This window comes from Pelecanus crispus, chromosome 5 (genome assembly GCF_030463565.1).
Source record: "Pelecanus crispus isolate bPelCri1 chromosome 5, bPelCri1.pri, whole genome shotgun sequence".
In the NCBI taxonomy this organism is placed as follows: domain Eukaryota; kingdom Metazoa; phylum Chordata; class Aves; order Pelecaniformes; family Pelecanidae; genus Pelecanus; species Pelecanus crispus.
The window spans coordinates 48,207,771-48,221,006 of record NC_134647.1 but is presented as its reverse complement, the minus strand read 5'-3'; the positions used below and the strand labels follow the sequence as shown (position 1 = coordinate 48,221,006).

Sequence of the window (13,236 nt, the reverse complement as noted above, 5' to 3'; positions counted from 1 at the left end):
GTTGTGCTTCTAGGGCATGTGAATTTTTTGCTCTGTGAAATTCACAAAGGAAAGAAAAATGAGAAAAAGCAAATTCATGGCTCTTCCTCCTTTTATACCTGCCTTTGGTGCATTCTGTGGGAAATCTGAGAACAAATTCTGTTTCTGAAAACCAGAATTCTTTCTGTAACTCTTCTGTTTGATGCAGCCATTCACTGCCTCTGGTGATGAACTCCTCCTAAGTCTACATTAGCTTCAGAGTATCTTTCTTAAAAAAAATCCTTTATGAAGATAAGGCTGCTGAGAATGGCTTTCTTTTCAGAAATAAGCATTTTTATATGGTTTTTTTTTTTTTTAAATTATTAAGTAGTTTTGTCTATATTTGCCTTTGGCTTGCATTACCAGGATAAGATCCTTTAAAAAGCTGGCTAGACTGTTGGTCTTCAACATCTTCACTGTAAATTATGTGGTAATATTAAGCATCCAGTCTTTTCAAAAATTCAGATACTGACATTTTTTTCAAGATTACATGCTTTTGTGTGCAAGTGTTGTACCTTGGTCTTTTAAAATTAAAATTCTTATTTACTTGAGTTGCTCATAATCTTCAGTTGCAGTTTGTTGCAGCAGATTTCCATTTTGTTATTATGCCAAGAAAGATGTCATTTTTTTCACTGGCTTACTGTTGTATTTGCATTACATTTCTCCTTTTAATATTTTTGTTTATGTCTTTGTTGAATCACAAATTGTGCTGGTTAAATTTGGCCTCAAGTGATGCTTTTTCATTACAAAGTGATTTAAACTGCATACAAATAAGGTTTGTACATGTGGCAATATAGTGTATTGAGTGCATTCACTCAAATGGATAACATTAGCCAAGGAACCAATTTGAATGACACAGAAAACAAAATCAGGTGCTAAACTGGCACTTCTGAAGGAAGAAATGAAAGCTTTTCCCTGCTTTCAGTGTCTTTCAGTAGTGTTTGGATATTAAATCCAATCACAGGAAATCATTGGCATTCTTATTGAAAAATATTTGGGAAACTGAAGATTCTTCTTCTTCACCAACACAGTTTCTATTTCTTCTATGCTTTTAAGCATAGATATTCCAGTTTTCTCATTTTGGTTTCATAATTTGGGTGGATGTAAGTGCCTGTTTACTCTCAGCTCTGGCTCAGGTCAGGTGTTTCACTGACAGCAATTCCTGGGTAGGATCAGGACTTCCGTTCCTGTGATTTTCAGCTTCTCAGCATATAATCATGACGTTTGAAAAGAAATCTTACTGTCATGTTAACCAAAACAGAAACAAAACCAACTTTCCCTCCCCATAACACAGTGACAAATGTATAACCACAACTTTGCTTGCTGCTTTACCTCTTCCCATTGCCATATGTGAGCTGCAGTGTCCTATATGGACATCCCTATTGAGTAAAATTATTATTTCTTTATTCCCTCCACTTATTTTGTCTTTGAAAAATTAGAAGATGCAATCCAAAGATGACATTAACATGAGATTATGCATGCACAGATCTCATCTTTCAGTGCAGGTGTGAGTCACAACGCTCAGCCTAAGCTATGAGGAAGCCTGCCTTTTGCTGCCTGCAACAGGGCATCACTTTCTCACCTCATTTGAGAATTATGCTGCTGGAATCAAGAGCTTGGACTAACTTAATGACTCTGTCAGTCCTTTTCTCAGAGTAGATATACTAGACCACAGACACCATGCGCAAACCACTTCCGAATATTAATAATTGTTCCTTACACCTCATGGTCCTAATACAGAAATATGCATGACGAGGTTAGGGCAGACATGTTTTACATCTCATCTTGATTCCTACAAAGCAAAATGTATTGTGCTTCTAGCACTGTTTCATCAGCCCTCCTATATACATTTTACAGCACCTACTGACTCCTGCAAAGCAAAATGCATTGTGTGACTAGCGGTGTTTCAATAACCTTCCTGTACAAAAACTGCAGCAAGAGCTGGCCATCTAGTGGAATAACAATTGCTGCATGCGGTGGACTCTGGCCAAGCAAACACGATGAATGAGCATATGATACTGCAAGTTTTTAAGGCTGTTGTGTCAATGCAATAAGAACATATTAGTAATAATCACTTGAGCCTTTTGAAGCAGCGGAGCCTCAAATTCATGGAGGCAGTAGCTCACCTGGTAGCATTATTCCACAGAACATCAAGTTTCTTTCTCCGAGTGCATTTTTTTTAATCTTGTTTTTCTTTTTATTTCTTGAAATTGAATGTTTTCTCATTCCATCCCTATATACAGCATGGGAACAGATTATCTAAATAGCAATTTCTGTGCTCCTTGTTGGTTTTGAATTTTCAGTTGGTATTTTTCTTTGAACTCTGACAACCAGTAAATACTTCACTGATTACAGAAAGTGTATTGATTAATTCAGGTGAATTTTAAAAGTTACACTCAGCAGTACCATAACAGTTTATAATGGAAATCTATGGACTTTTGATGTATCTTGGCATGGTCTGACTTTCAGGAAAAGGAACAATGGTCTGTTTCATGTTAATGAAAGAAAGTTTAAAATCTGGGAAGAACATCTGGAACTTGAAAGGATTTGCAATGAACAGAATAAAATAAAAATAGTAATCCTGTTCTCATCCCCAGTGTATACCAAAGTGCTGCAGTAAATGAGACATTGTTCTGATCGCTAGTGCAGACTGAAAGAAAACTATTAATACATTATTCCAGCTAAAGAATATAAACTGTGTTTAAAAAGGAGACATGGGAATGTAGTTTCTTTAGCTCGCAAGTTAGTTGACTCTTTTCTACTATGAACAATGATGCTATGAGAGGATTCAATGGTATTTTGGTTCAAGGATTAGAAAATTAAAAAATAAATGTAATTTAGTCTTATTATTAAGTGGTTTGGTTCTTCAGGAAATATGGAAAAAGTTGCAAGCAATTCTGTCTAGCTGATTAATTAAAAACATTTAAAAACAGTCAAGCAACAATTTGTTTCATGTTCAGTAACAAAATTTTGAGGCCAGAGAAAGAGACAGGTATTTTCAGTAATGAATTATAACCTTGACCATATGTAGGAGCTCCTTCAAGCATGACAAAACAATTTCTGCCAGACTACATAGATATATCCCTATAAAAATCAGTCTTGTAGAAAGTTTTCATTAATTATATTAAACTTTTAGGACATAACTCCCAGCTTAATGAAAGAGAAAACCTGCTCTCATTTTCAACATATTCCTTTAAAAATCCTTTGTATATAACTTCTATTGACTTGTGAAATACAGTGTAAAATTAAACATTAGCACAGTTACTTTGTTTTTACCCACTGCCAGCAGCATGACCTTTATTAAAAACTGAAGCATTGGCTCTTTAATCTGTATCTGAAAAGGCAAGTGCCCATAAAATACAATTTAAAATAGTATTTATGTCTCCATTAACTCTAATTTCTCTTTCCATGATAAAATTCACCCTTAGCTATCAATAGCAGAGCCCACACACTAATCTGGAAGAGCTGTTTGGAAAGACTTTGGAAAAGATTTTGTTCCAATTCCCCCTTCTTGTTTGTTTGGAGCCTAGAATATTATTGGCACATGAAGCTGTGATTTTTGCTTTTATTTCTGTCTTTCCTTAAGCACAAGAAACTTAAGTACTTGGTTTTCGTTCTGTTATTCCACTCACCTTCTGCTGAAATGTCTGTTTTTACAGCCTGAGCAATAATTAATGTTTCTCCATTGCATTACCCGCTATTCATTTGAATACTTAACCTGTTGGCAGTTCTGTATCGAAAAATTCAGTACCTTGTTTGGATTAGGTATACTCTCATCACAAGAAGTATCTGAATACTATTCTATCAATACCTGTGTATCAATACCTCTTTCTCCTCACTATCCATCTTTTCACCACTGGTATTCCTTCATCCATTCCTGTATTCCTTTATCCATTCCTGTATTCCTTTATCCACTCCTGTATCTGTCTATCAGATTCTTTTAAACCAGGTTTGGAAATTAAACCAGTTTCTTTTGACCTTTTCCCCTCACTTCTCAGTTGAAAGCTTTTCTTATCAGCCATAAAAGCCTTGATGTCAGAATGCAATTTTTCCAGATAGTCAGATGGAATCCATCCTTTGAAAATTCTCTCTTTTAGCAAATGCATCGCACTGGCTAAGTATTCCCAAACCTGCCTTTAGCACTGATCTTTGAGCCATCTGTTGATCATTATGTTATCATATGTCCAATATCCCTCTGTACTGACTAGAAAAAATTTTAGGGCAGTCACTAAAATCAGGACATAATTATCTTAAAAGAAAGTTACGATATTCCTAAGTGAGAGATGCATTGCAAAATCAATCTGTTATGAAAGTTTAGTACAATTCCCTGTAAAACAGGCAAACTCACTGTTAATAAAATTTATTATTAATAAATAAACCATGAACTCACAAGCATATAACAAGAAAGGTGTGTTTTGATCAATCATTTTAACTGATCTTTGCATTTTATATCTCAGTTCATTTGTACTCTATCATTGCCATTACCGATGGCAACCAAAGATTACCTCAAAACCCTATAGTGGTTATTTTCAAAGACCAGATTATTTTAAATTTTGGTAGGGGGAAAAAAAAGTGAGGTTGGATTCTGTTTCTTGTGTTTTAAAAAGCTCTGGGTTCCTGCTGAAGTCTTTCATGTTGAATCACCTCTTTGGCAGAATGCTCATTCAGGTCATGCCCAAGAAACACAGGAGATGATGATATCAAAGCACTGCAGTGACAATATAACCTTTGTTAGTGGAATATTTTCTAATTATGAAATGACACCACAAGTGAAAAATACATTTTTTGTTGCAACTAGCAGATCACAAAGCAAAGCACAATATGTAGAAAAAGGGGGGGCATGAGAGCCTGTTATGGCTGGCTGCTTCTGAAAGAAAAAGCGGAGGGGCTAGCTAAGTGCCACCAAAAGGCAAAGAGGAATTGATGGAGCCTTAGCTTGCAATAGGAGAGCTGAAAGCAGTCAAGAATAAAGTACCCTTAGCAGTTCTGGAACACTGAACCTAAACTAGATTTCTTTAAAATTGACAGAGATACATGCTAAATGCAGGAGTCACTGGAGTAGGCCCACAATGCTTGTGCTCAAGATAATGTCCTTAAAAGCTCATTCATTTCAGATTTACTCTAGTGTCGTTCCATTAATTTCAATAAAGCAATTTTCGATCAGCAATCAACTACAACCACTTTATGTTAATATAGATTTGACTAGTTAGCTTTCAGGATCTCTCTGTTTCTACGGACTAAACCACTTGTATTTTCTTTCCTTAGGCATCCTTTCAAATCTAATTCATATCTGACAAATGAGACAAGAAATCAATAGTATGTAGTATATACTGTATAATGACCTAAGAAGTTCTTAAAATAGCTGTGCTTGCTTCAGAACAGGTATTCAGTATTCTGTATACAATTATTTGGCACTGTTACACTTGGCCAAGTTCCACTGAAAACATTGTCTGTAAAACAGAGGCAGACCAGATGGGAGGAATCTGTATGCTCATGTTATTTTTAAGTTGCCTCACATAATATGCAGTCATATACAAATCAGGTTTTATTTTGACCTTTCCCATCATATTTAGGAAAACATGAATGGAGCAATATTGAAAGTTGGGATTGTTCAACTCCTACAAATATAAAGATTGTATACTGTGCATGTACCATATGCTGCACACATTCCCACATCTATGCCCTTAAGGAGATTTTAGTGTCAAGACAGCAGTTTGAGTTTCTCAGGTTTTCATAGGCCTTCTTACCTCTGCCTTGGCATGCGGATGAGTGGCTGTTTATGGCATCTCTTACTAAGGCCAAAGAGCTTGTGAACAGTTTTCTGTGCCTTGAGGAAGAGTTGCTTCATGCTGTTTTCTAGTTGCTCATAGCGACGTTGAAAATTAGAATCCATTGTCCACAAATGCATTACAGTAGATGTGTTCAGGAAATAATTCATGGGCAGCCTTTTCATAAATAATTTAAATTCATCTAAAAAAGAAAAAAATAGTCTTTAATTATGTAGTTATGGTTATTGTTGAAGCAAAAATTAACTTCTAATTTGTTTTTTCCTGAGCTAATTTTTTTTAAACTGGAACTTTTGCAATTTTAGAATTTAACATTTTAACTCTTTGAAAGTAGAAAGTTAATTACATTTTTAATGGTAATATTAGAATAAAACCAGCAAAAGCCTATATTTATATAATTTTTTAATTGATGTTAAAACAAATACAAGCACTGTCATTATTTCTCAATCTGGATAATATGAAGATTAAATAAGAATCAGAGTTTCTTACCATCAAATCTAGGATCTGAAAGTAAATATGCATTTAAAGATCAATGTGTATTGACTCATTTGGAGAAGATAGGAAACTGTCTTAAAAGAAGTATATACCAATATTAAGGAAATGCAGGTAAATGTGATTTTACAGGCCAGCTCTCTTTTAGACATGTTATTTCACCTGAGGCAAGCCATTAAGGATCAGACTTTTGAAATTATTTAAAATTGAAATGGAACATTTCAAAGCATTTTACAGTACTTTGACACTTCAAAAATGTCCCCCATAACTTCTTTTTTCCACATGTCCCATCTCTAAAGTGGTAAAAAGGAGTTCTTAAATCACAGGATCACTGTTATTGTGAACATCCTATGCTTTGTGATTTGTTCTGGTAGCTCAGTCCACATAAGATACATAGACTGAATCTTATTAACAGTATTTTATTAATCCATGAGTCTTTTTGCGTAAGTAGCATAATTTACAAGTTGATTTATAAGTTTTGAACCTAAATGAACTTCCATTTAAAAGGACTCTAATCACTGGCAAAAAAATGAGGAAATGAGTAGCACACCTGAATGCACATGTTTATCCTTTTTCTTTCTTGTTCCCATATATCAGTACATTTTCCTGTCTGCCCTCCTGCTTGCTGCTATTCTCCCATCCTTCACAATCCATTTTTTCTTTCAGCTTGTTCCTGCAGTGAAGTCACTTATCCCACAGTTTGGCTTTCACCCCGCCAGATGCTCCTTTTCAGTAGTCTACACTTCAGCAGACTATGTGAATATAATGATCCAACTGGCTGAAGTAGCTTCCCGCTTAATACTAGAGTTAATCATAATATTTAACATTGCTATAATTTTAGGTTGGTCGTGGGAGAGGGTTGATTGGGGAAAATGTCTGCTCACATGAAAGAATACTCCATTACCATAATTGTTCATAAGTCTTTTGGTTTTAGCTTTAGCGTTAGTTTAGCTTTTTTAACAACATTTTTGCACAAAGAAGGCAAAAATATTTTCTTTTTTATGGGAAGAGAAGAAAGATCTTTTCTGAATGAGCTGGAGTGACCCTCGTCCACATCCTGAGGGACACAGGGCCATGATGAAATAGAACAATCCTATTTTTGCATAGTATTTTCTGTGATGGATTCATAAGAACACAAAAGGCATTGAAAGGTCTTCTAGAAAGTAAAAACTGAAAGGCAAGGGGCAAAGGTGATGATTTTATATTTAATAAAGTGGTTTTAATAATTCATCTGGGAGCTCCTTGGCAATGTGTTATGCATTTTCTCCTCATGCCTTCCTCTCTGGGTATTGGTTGTCCACTATTCTCCCCTTGAGGACAGCACTGTTGCCCCTCTGCCGTCCCTGTGTACAAACTAAGGGACTGAGGAAAGGAACTGTTTCTTTATGCTATCAAGTATTCTGAACCTTTTATCCTTTGCTTTTTCCCTTCCCTAATTTTATCTAAGAAGTTGGTTCTTACCCTCTGTCCAAAAAGAGTAAGTATCTTTTCCTGGGTTTGTAGCTTAATAATTGGAATTAACAGGAGTATTTAATAAATTCTACATTACCAGATGAGCATTTCTGTGAGTCTTAGTGTAGTTCTGCGAAAACCAGTTCCCTGTTTTCCCCTTCCCAAGTGACAATTATGTCTTTGTCTCCTCACACCACACTTCCCAGTCCTCGCTTCCCTTCAAGGCTTGCACAAATGCTGTAAGAGAGGGTTACGTCTGGTTTGTCTAAAGGAGGCACAGTCCCATTGGCTTGGCAAAACCTTCCAAACCTAAAGAGTGCATTTTCAAATTTAACAAACTGGTATTAAAAAAAAAAAAAAAAAAAAAAATAATAGTAGGAAATAAGGTTAACTCGACTGTTACAAAGTATGTCCTTTGGCAAAGTGCAGATCTGCAGTTTGTATAAATTGTCCAAGTTCTACTGACTTCAGAGCAGTTTGCTAATACACCTAGGGAAGATCAGATCCAAAAGCTATATTCCTGACTACCTGTTTTAATCACTAACTTCTTATTTCCCTTCTGTTCTTCTGAGACACTGGTATATCTACTTAAGCTCAGTTTCATGAAGCCAAAAATAAACCCAAATCCCTGAGGAGAGAATATACTCAGAAGATGCCTTTTCAGTTTTCATATTGCTGTAATTTATTTAAGAAACATTGTCAATTTGCTGTCCTTTGCACAATGGCAATAAGCTCTACAGCTAACATCTAATCGGATGCAGTGTTTAGAAGTGATAAGAAGGGTTTACACTCCTTAACTTGCAATGCAAAAGCATTTCCAATAAGAAAATGCTTCTTTTTCTCCCTGTAATAAACATCATCTTTGACTATCCCTGTGCCCTCTATGATCACGCTAATGTGCACCATAATGCAGGCAAAAGAGAGACAGAGATAAAATGAGCATGGTTATATAGTGCCTTCTGCAAAAAAGAGAAGAAAAGATAATGTGCTCATATCTTAAACAGACACATTTCATGATCTGTGAAACTACAACAAGAACTCCTATCACTGAGAGATGATTAAACTATTACACTCTAATCAACACATTGTACCAGCCACTCCCGAGGATTAACAGCCAGTATTACAGTGCTGGGGGCCATAGAAATTGATGCTTTTAAAACATGATTCTTGATAGCACATATGATATGATTTCAGCACTTCCTCATTTATTTGCACATGGGTAGCACATGCAATACCATTTTTTCATATTCTTAACTAATCGTAAATAATGTGGGAAAATGTAAAACCTTATATGGAGTGGTTGATAAAACAAGTTTATTTAACTTTCATTTTATGTCTGGTCATGTCTGGTTTTCACTTCCTCCTTTCTGCAAGATAAATGTTCCTTGTATTAACGGTGTCTAGAGATTGAAATGGCATACCCTATTTCAGTGGCAAAGAATAAATGAAAAATATCACAATGGGAGCAAACATTATTGCTGAAATCTGATGAATATCACACATATTTAGGCTGTAAGAAATACCTAGGACTACCTAGCTTGTAACTTGGATTCTCAGTGTTATTCAGGATCAGAGCAGGGCTCAAAGCTGAATACAATGATTAACATTCTGCAGACAGAGCTAGCAAAGACCAGAAAAATGCAGTAAGCTTCATCAAAGGATTTGACAATGCTCTGCTACAAGGAAAAAAGGTGCCTGCTCTGTGTTGGAAGAGAACAGGACCCCTGATTTCTCTACTACAAATATTTTGCATATCCCTGATATTTTGAATTACAAGATCTGTACAAGACTATCACACCTACAAGACAACGACACACTTCTGTTTTCATTTCAGCTGAGGCTGAGTGTTTTTTGGAACTTCTCCAGGCTATCAAAATGTCTTGTGTTAGCTTCTCTCTTAAGATCCCTTTTGGATGATCTTTGGAAGCGTCTCGGAAGTCAACAGATTTATACCAGCTTGGGAATTCAGAACACCAGGTTAATAACAGTAACACAGGCTAACATCTGACTGTGCAATGTAATGCTGGCAATATTAACATGCTTCATAATATCACTGCACTTTCTTCTCCTATTTTCTTTAGATTAAACAGAGCAAGTCCATGACTGAGCTTTCAAACTGTCATTCCTAAAATTTTCTTTTAAATTACACAGCCACTGTTTCCCCGATCAATATAACAGAGATTATTTCTAGTCTACGGGTGTTAGAATCAGAGTGATTTCCTCCTCACAGCCCAAGATACACTCTGTGTAAAGGCAGAGAACAATCTCAGCTTCTGCAGTCAGGAAAACATGAGCAGGCGGATAAAACAATAGCTCCTTTAAGCCCTAGCTTGTGTCTACGGAGGCCTCAGTAATGTACTTTGTGGAAGATCAAAATTCCTGAGTAAATAGAAAAATTGAAATTTTACATGGATTTCTAACAAAGAAAAAAAATACACATAGCTTTTATTCTTTTTTTTTTTTCTGTTGGCTCTATATTATGGCTGAAATGAATGACAGCATAAAAGTACATGTGAAGAAATTGAGGGAACAATCTACATGCAGTTTAGGAGAATGTAAAGCAAAATACAGCTTGAAAATAATCTGCATTTGGTGATATGTTAAGAAAGAAATTGTTTCACAACAAAGTAAACTAAAAGACATTTCAGTCATCTTCTCTCAGTCTCTAGAAATGACTGTTTCTAGGAAGCTGAAGTTCCATCAAGCCTTCTGTTGTTTAATTTAATGTCATATTCTGATAAGCCCTTTTACCTAAAATGAAATAATTTAATCCTATGGCATCAAAACCTTTAGTATTGGAAATTACAAAATAATGTTTCAGTAAATATATCAAACCCCATCTAACTGTGGATTACATAGTCTAACCTAAACTTAATTTTAATTTTTTTTACCAATATTCAAATATGGAAAAAACAATTATATTTTCTGAGCAAAAGCAGCCTGACAATAACTGAAAAAGTATTTTGCCTGGCCAGTTTAGGAATCCTTTACTGACTGAAACTTACTATTGACAATAGGTTTAGATATAGTCTATGTATTTTCTAAAATTAATAAGAATATGGACTGTAGCAGTTTTTCCATTTAACAAAGCTCAGTAAAAGTATGTCTGTAGGAGAAAACCCCTTTTTACCTCATATTATCATGTCAAAATCTACTATTAAACAGCAATTGAAATGAGCTGTTTTGTCATTTCTCTAAATTGTGCTTTAATGAAACATTTTACCCCCTTATTTATCTAAGAATAACAATTAAAAAATCTTTGACAAACTTTGCAGTGAATAAAATTGTGTATGTTCATTAGTTTGATTGACAACTTTTACGACACTTCAGCATTGTCTGTAAAATCTATGCGTCTGTCATTTGTACAGATGTCCTCTTTTTCCATCAGGCTCCTTAACTTGCTGTAAAGGCATTAAAATTCTGCCATCACAGTCTAGAAGTATATAATACCTCATGTAAAAACTGTTCTGCTTTGGCTCTAACAAAACGTTACAGTGGGCTTAAGGCAAATTGACAAAAATCAACCAGTCTTTAACAAGTAAGGGTGTGATACTATATGTCTGAACAAAAAGTTATGTAGAGTGACATGCTAGTCCAAATGAGAGCATTTCATACAATTTCAAAATTAGCTGAAGTGAATTCATGTTCTACGTTGCATTTCATCTTTTCTCATTCTTATAATGAGAATTGCTTGCAAATGACCACTACTTTTTATAGACCACTACTACTTTGGGAAGCCGTCTCTCTTCTTAAACAGTCATGATAGGATCAGATGTTAATTCAGGCTTGATGTGACATTGGGCAATCTCTAGTCCAACGTCTTGCTCTAAGCAGGTCATCTTTGATATCAGACCAGGCTGCTAAGGGTTTGGTCCAGTCAGGTCTTGGAAACTGCAGTGGATGGAGACAGCACAACCTCTGGGTAAGCAAGACTCAACTGCCCTCATGGAGAAAAAGTTTCTCTGTATCTCCAGTTGAACCTCTCTTGTTTCAGTTTATGCCTGTTGTCTCTCACCATACAGAGCCTGGCTCTGTCTTCTCAGTTCCTTCCCTGAAGACAAGGTGGCTGCTTTGAGTCCTGTAAAGTCTATGGAGGTCAGCCAAGGCAGATCAAGCCCTCCTCCCATGGTCTCTCCTCCCAGGGTGGGTGCTCCAGCCCCAACTGCTCTGGGGACATCACTGACCACGCTTCAGTTTGCCAATGCCTTTCCTGTACTCTGGAGCCCAAAACAGGATGCAGTATCTGAATGTGGTCTAAAAGTATTGAGGCTAATCCCCTCCTTGATCTCCTGGTCATGCTCCTGTTTGTACCACCCAGGATGCTGCTGCCCTTGGTGCTGTCAGGCCACCACATGCTCCTCTCCTCTCACTGCCAACAGGCCCTGGAAACTTTCCTGCAGAGTTGCTCCTGGCCAGGCAGGTCCAGCCTGGATCGCTGCTGGGGTTTTGCATTTGTCCTTGCTGAACTTCATCAGGTTCCTGTTGTCCCATTCCACCAGACTGTCCAGGTCGCCCTGGATGGCAACCCTGTTCTTGAGCATATCACCTGGTTCCCCCTCCCTCAAACTGGTATCATCTGCAAACTTAATGAGTGCACTTCCTTGCCTCCACCAGGTCATTCCTAAAGAAGGTAAAAAGAGCAAGTCCTGGAATAGACCCTTGCTGTATTCCACTTGCCACTGGTCTTCAGGTAGGATATGTGACCCATTAATCCTACACTCTGTCTCCCACAATATTCTGGTATCCAAGTTAAGACACAGTGGTTTGGATGGAAGCACAAATAGATGGATAAAAATCCTGTTACATGGCCAGATTCCATGTCTAGGGTCATGCTAAAACTGAGGTAAATGACATCCGTTGCTCTCCCCTCATTCATAAATCAGCATTTTATCATAGAGAGAATGAGGTGGGTCAGACATGATTTACCCAGTCACCATCTTCTCCCTCATGTCCCTTGTGCTAGCTTAACCTTGGCTGGCTGCCAGATGCTCACCCAGCTGCTGTCTCACTCCCCCTTCTCAACGGAACAGGGTGATAAAATAAGATGAAAAGCTCATGGCTTGAGATAAGGACAGGGAGATCACTTACCAGTTACCAACATGGGCAAAACTGGCTCAACTTGGGGAAGATCAATTTATTGCCAGTTAAAAATAGAGTAGGATAGTGAGAAAAAAAAAAAAAAAAAAGACAAAATTAAAACCACCTTCCCCCCAGCCCTTCCTTCTTCCAAGGCTCAACGTCACTCTTTATGTTCCCAACTCTTCTGCATCCTCTCCCCCATGAACAGTGCAGGGGGGTGGAGAATGGGGATTGCAGTCAGTTCGTAAGACTTCATCTCTGCCACTTCTTCCTCCTCATGCTGTTCCTCTACTCCAGCATGGGGTCCCTCCCACGTGATACAGTCCTTCACGAACTGCTCCAGCACGGGTTCTTTCCACAGAGTACAGTCATTCAAGAACACACTGCTCCAGCATGGGTCCCCCACAGG

The 13,236-nt window shown here is 37.0% G+C and overlaps 1 protein-coding gene across 2 annotated transcripts in view; it reads right to left on the bottom strand.

Annotated features, from left to right (window-relative positions):
• BRINP3 (BMP/retinoic acid inducible neural specific 3) overlaps positions 1 to 13,236 on the bottom strand; it is a 228,164-nt gene that overhangs the window by 40,940 nt on the left and 173,988 nt on the right. For both annotated transcript variants that reach the window (XM_075711317.1, XM_075711318.1), the window contains one exon: positions 5,766 to 5,988. In XM_075711317.1, coding sequence (XP_075567432.1) covers positions 5,766 to 5,988 — 223 coding nt within the window. The remainder of the gene's footprint in view (positions 1 to 5,765; positions 5,989 to 13,236) is intronic.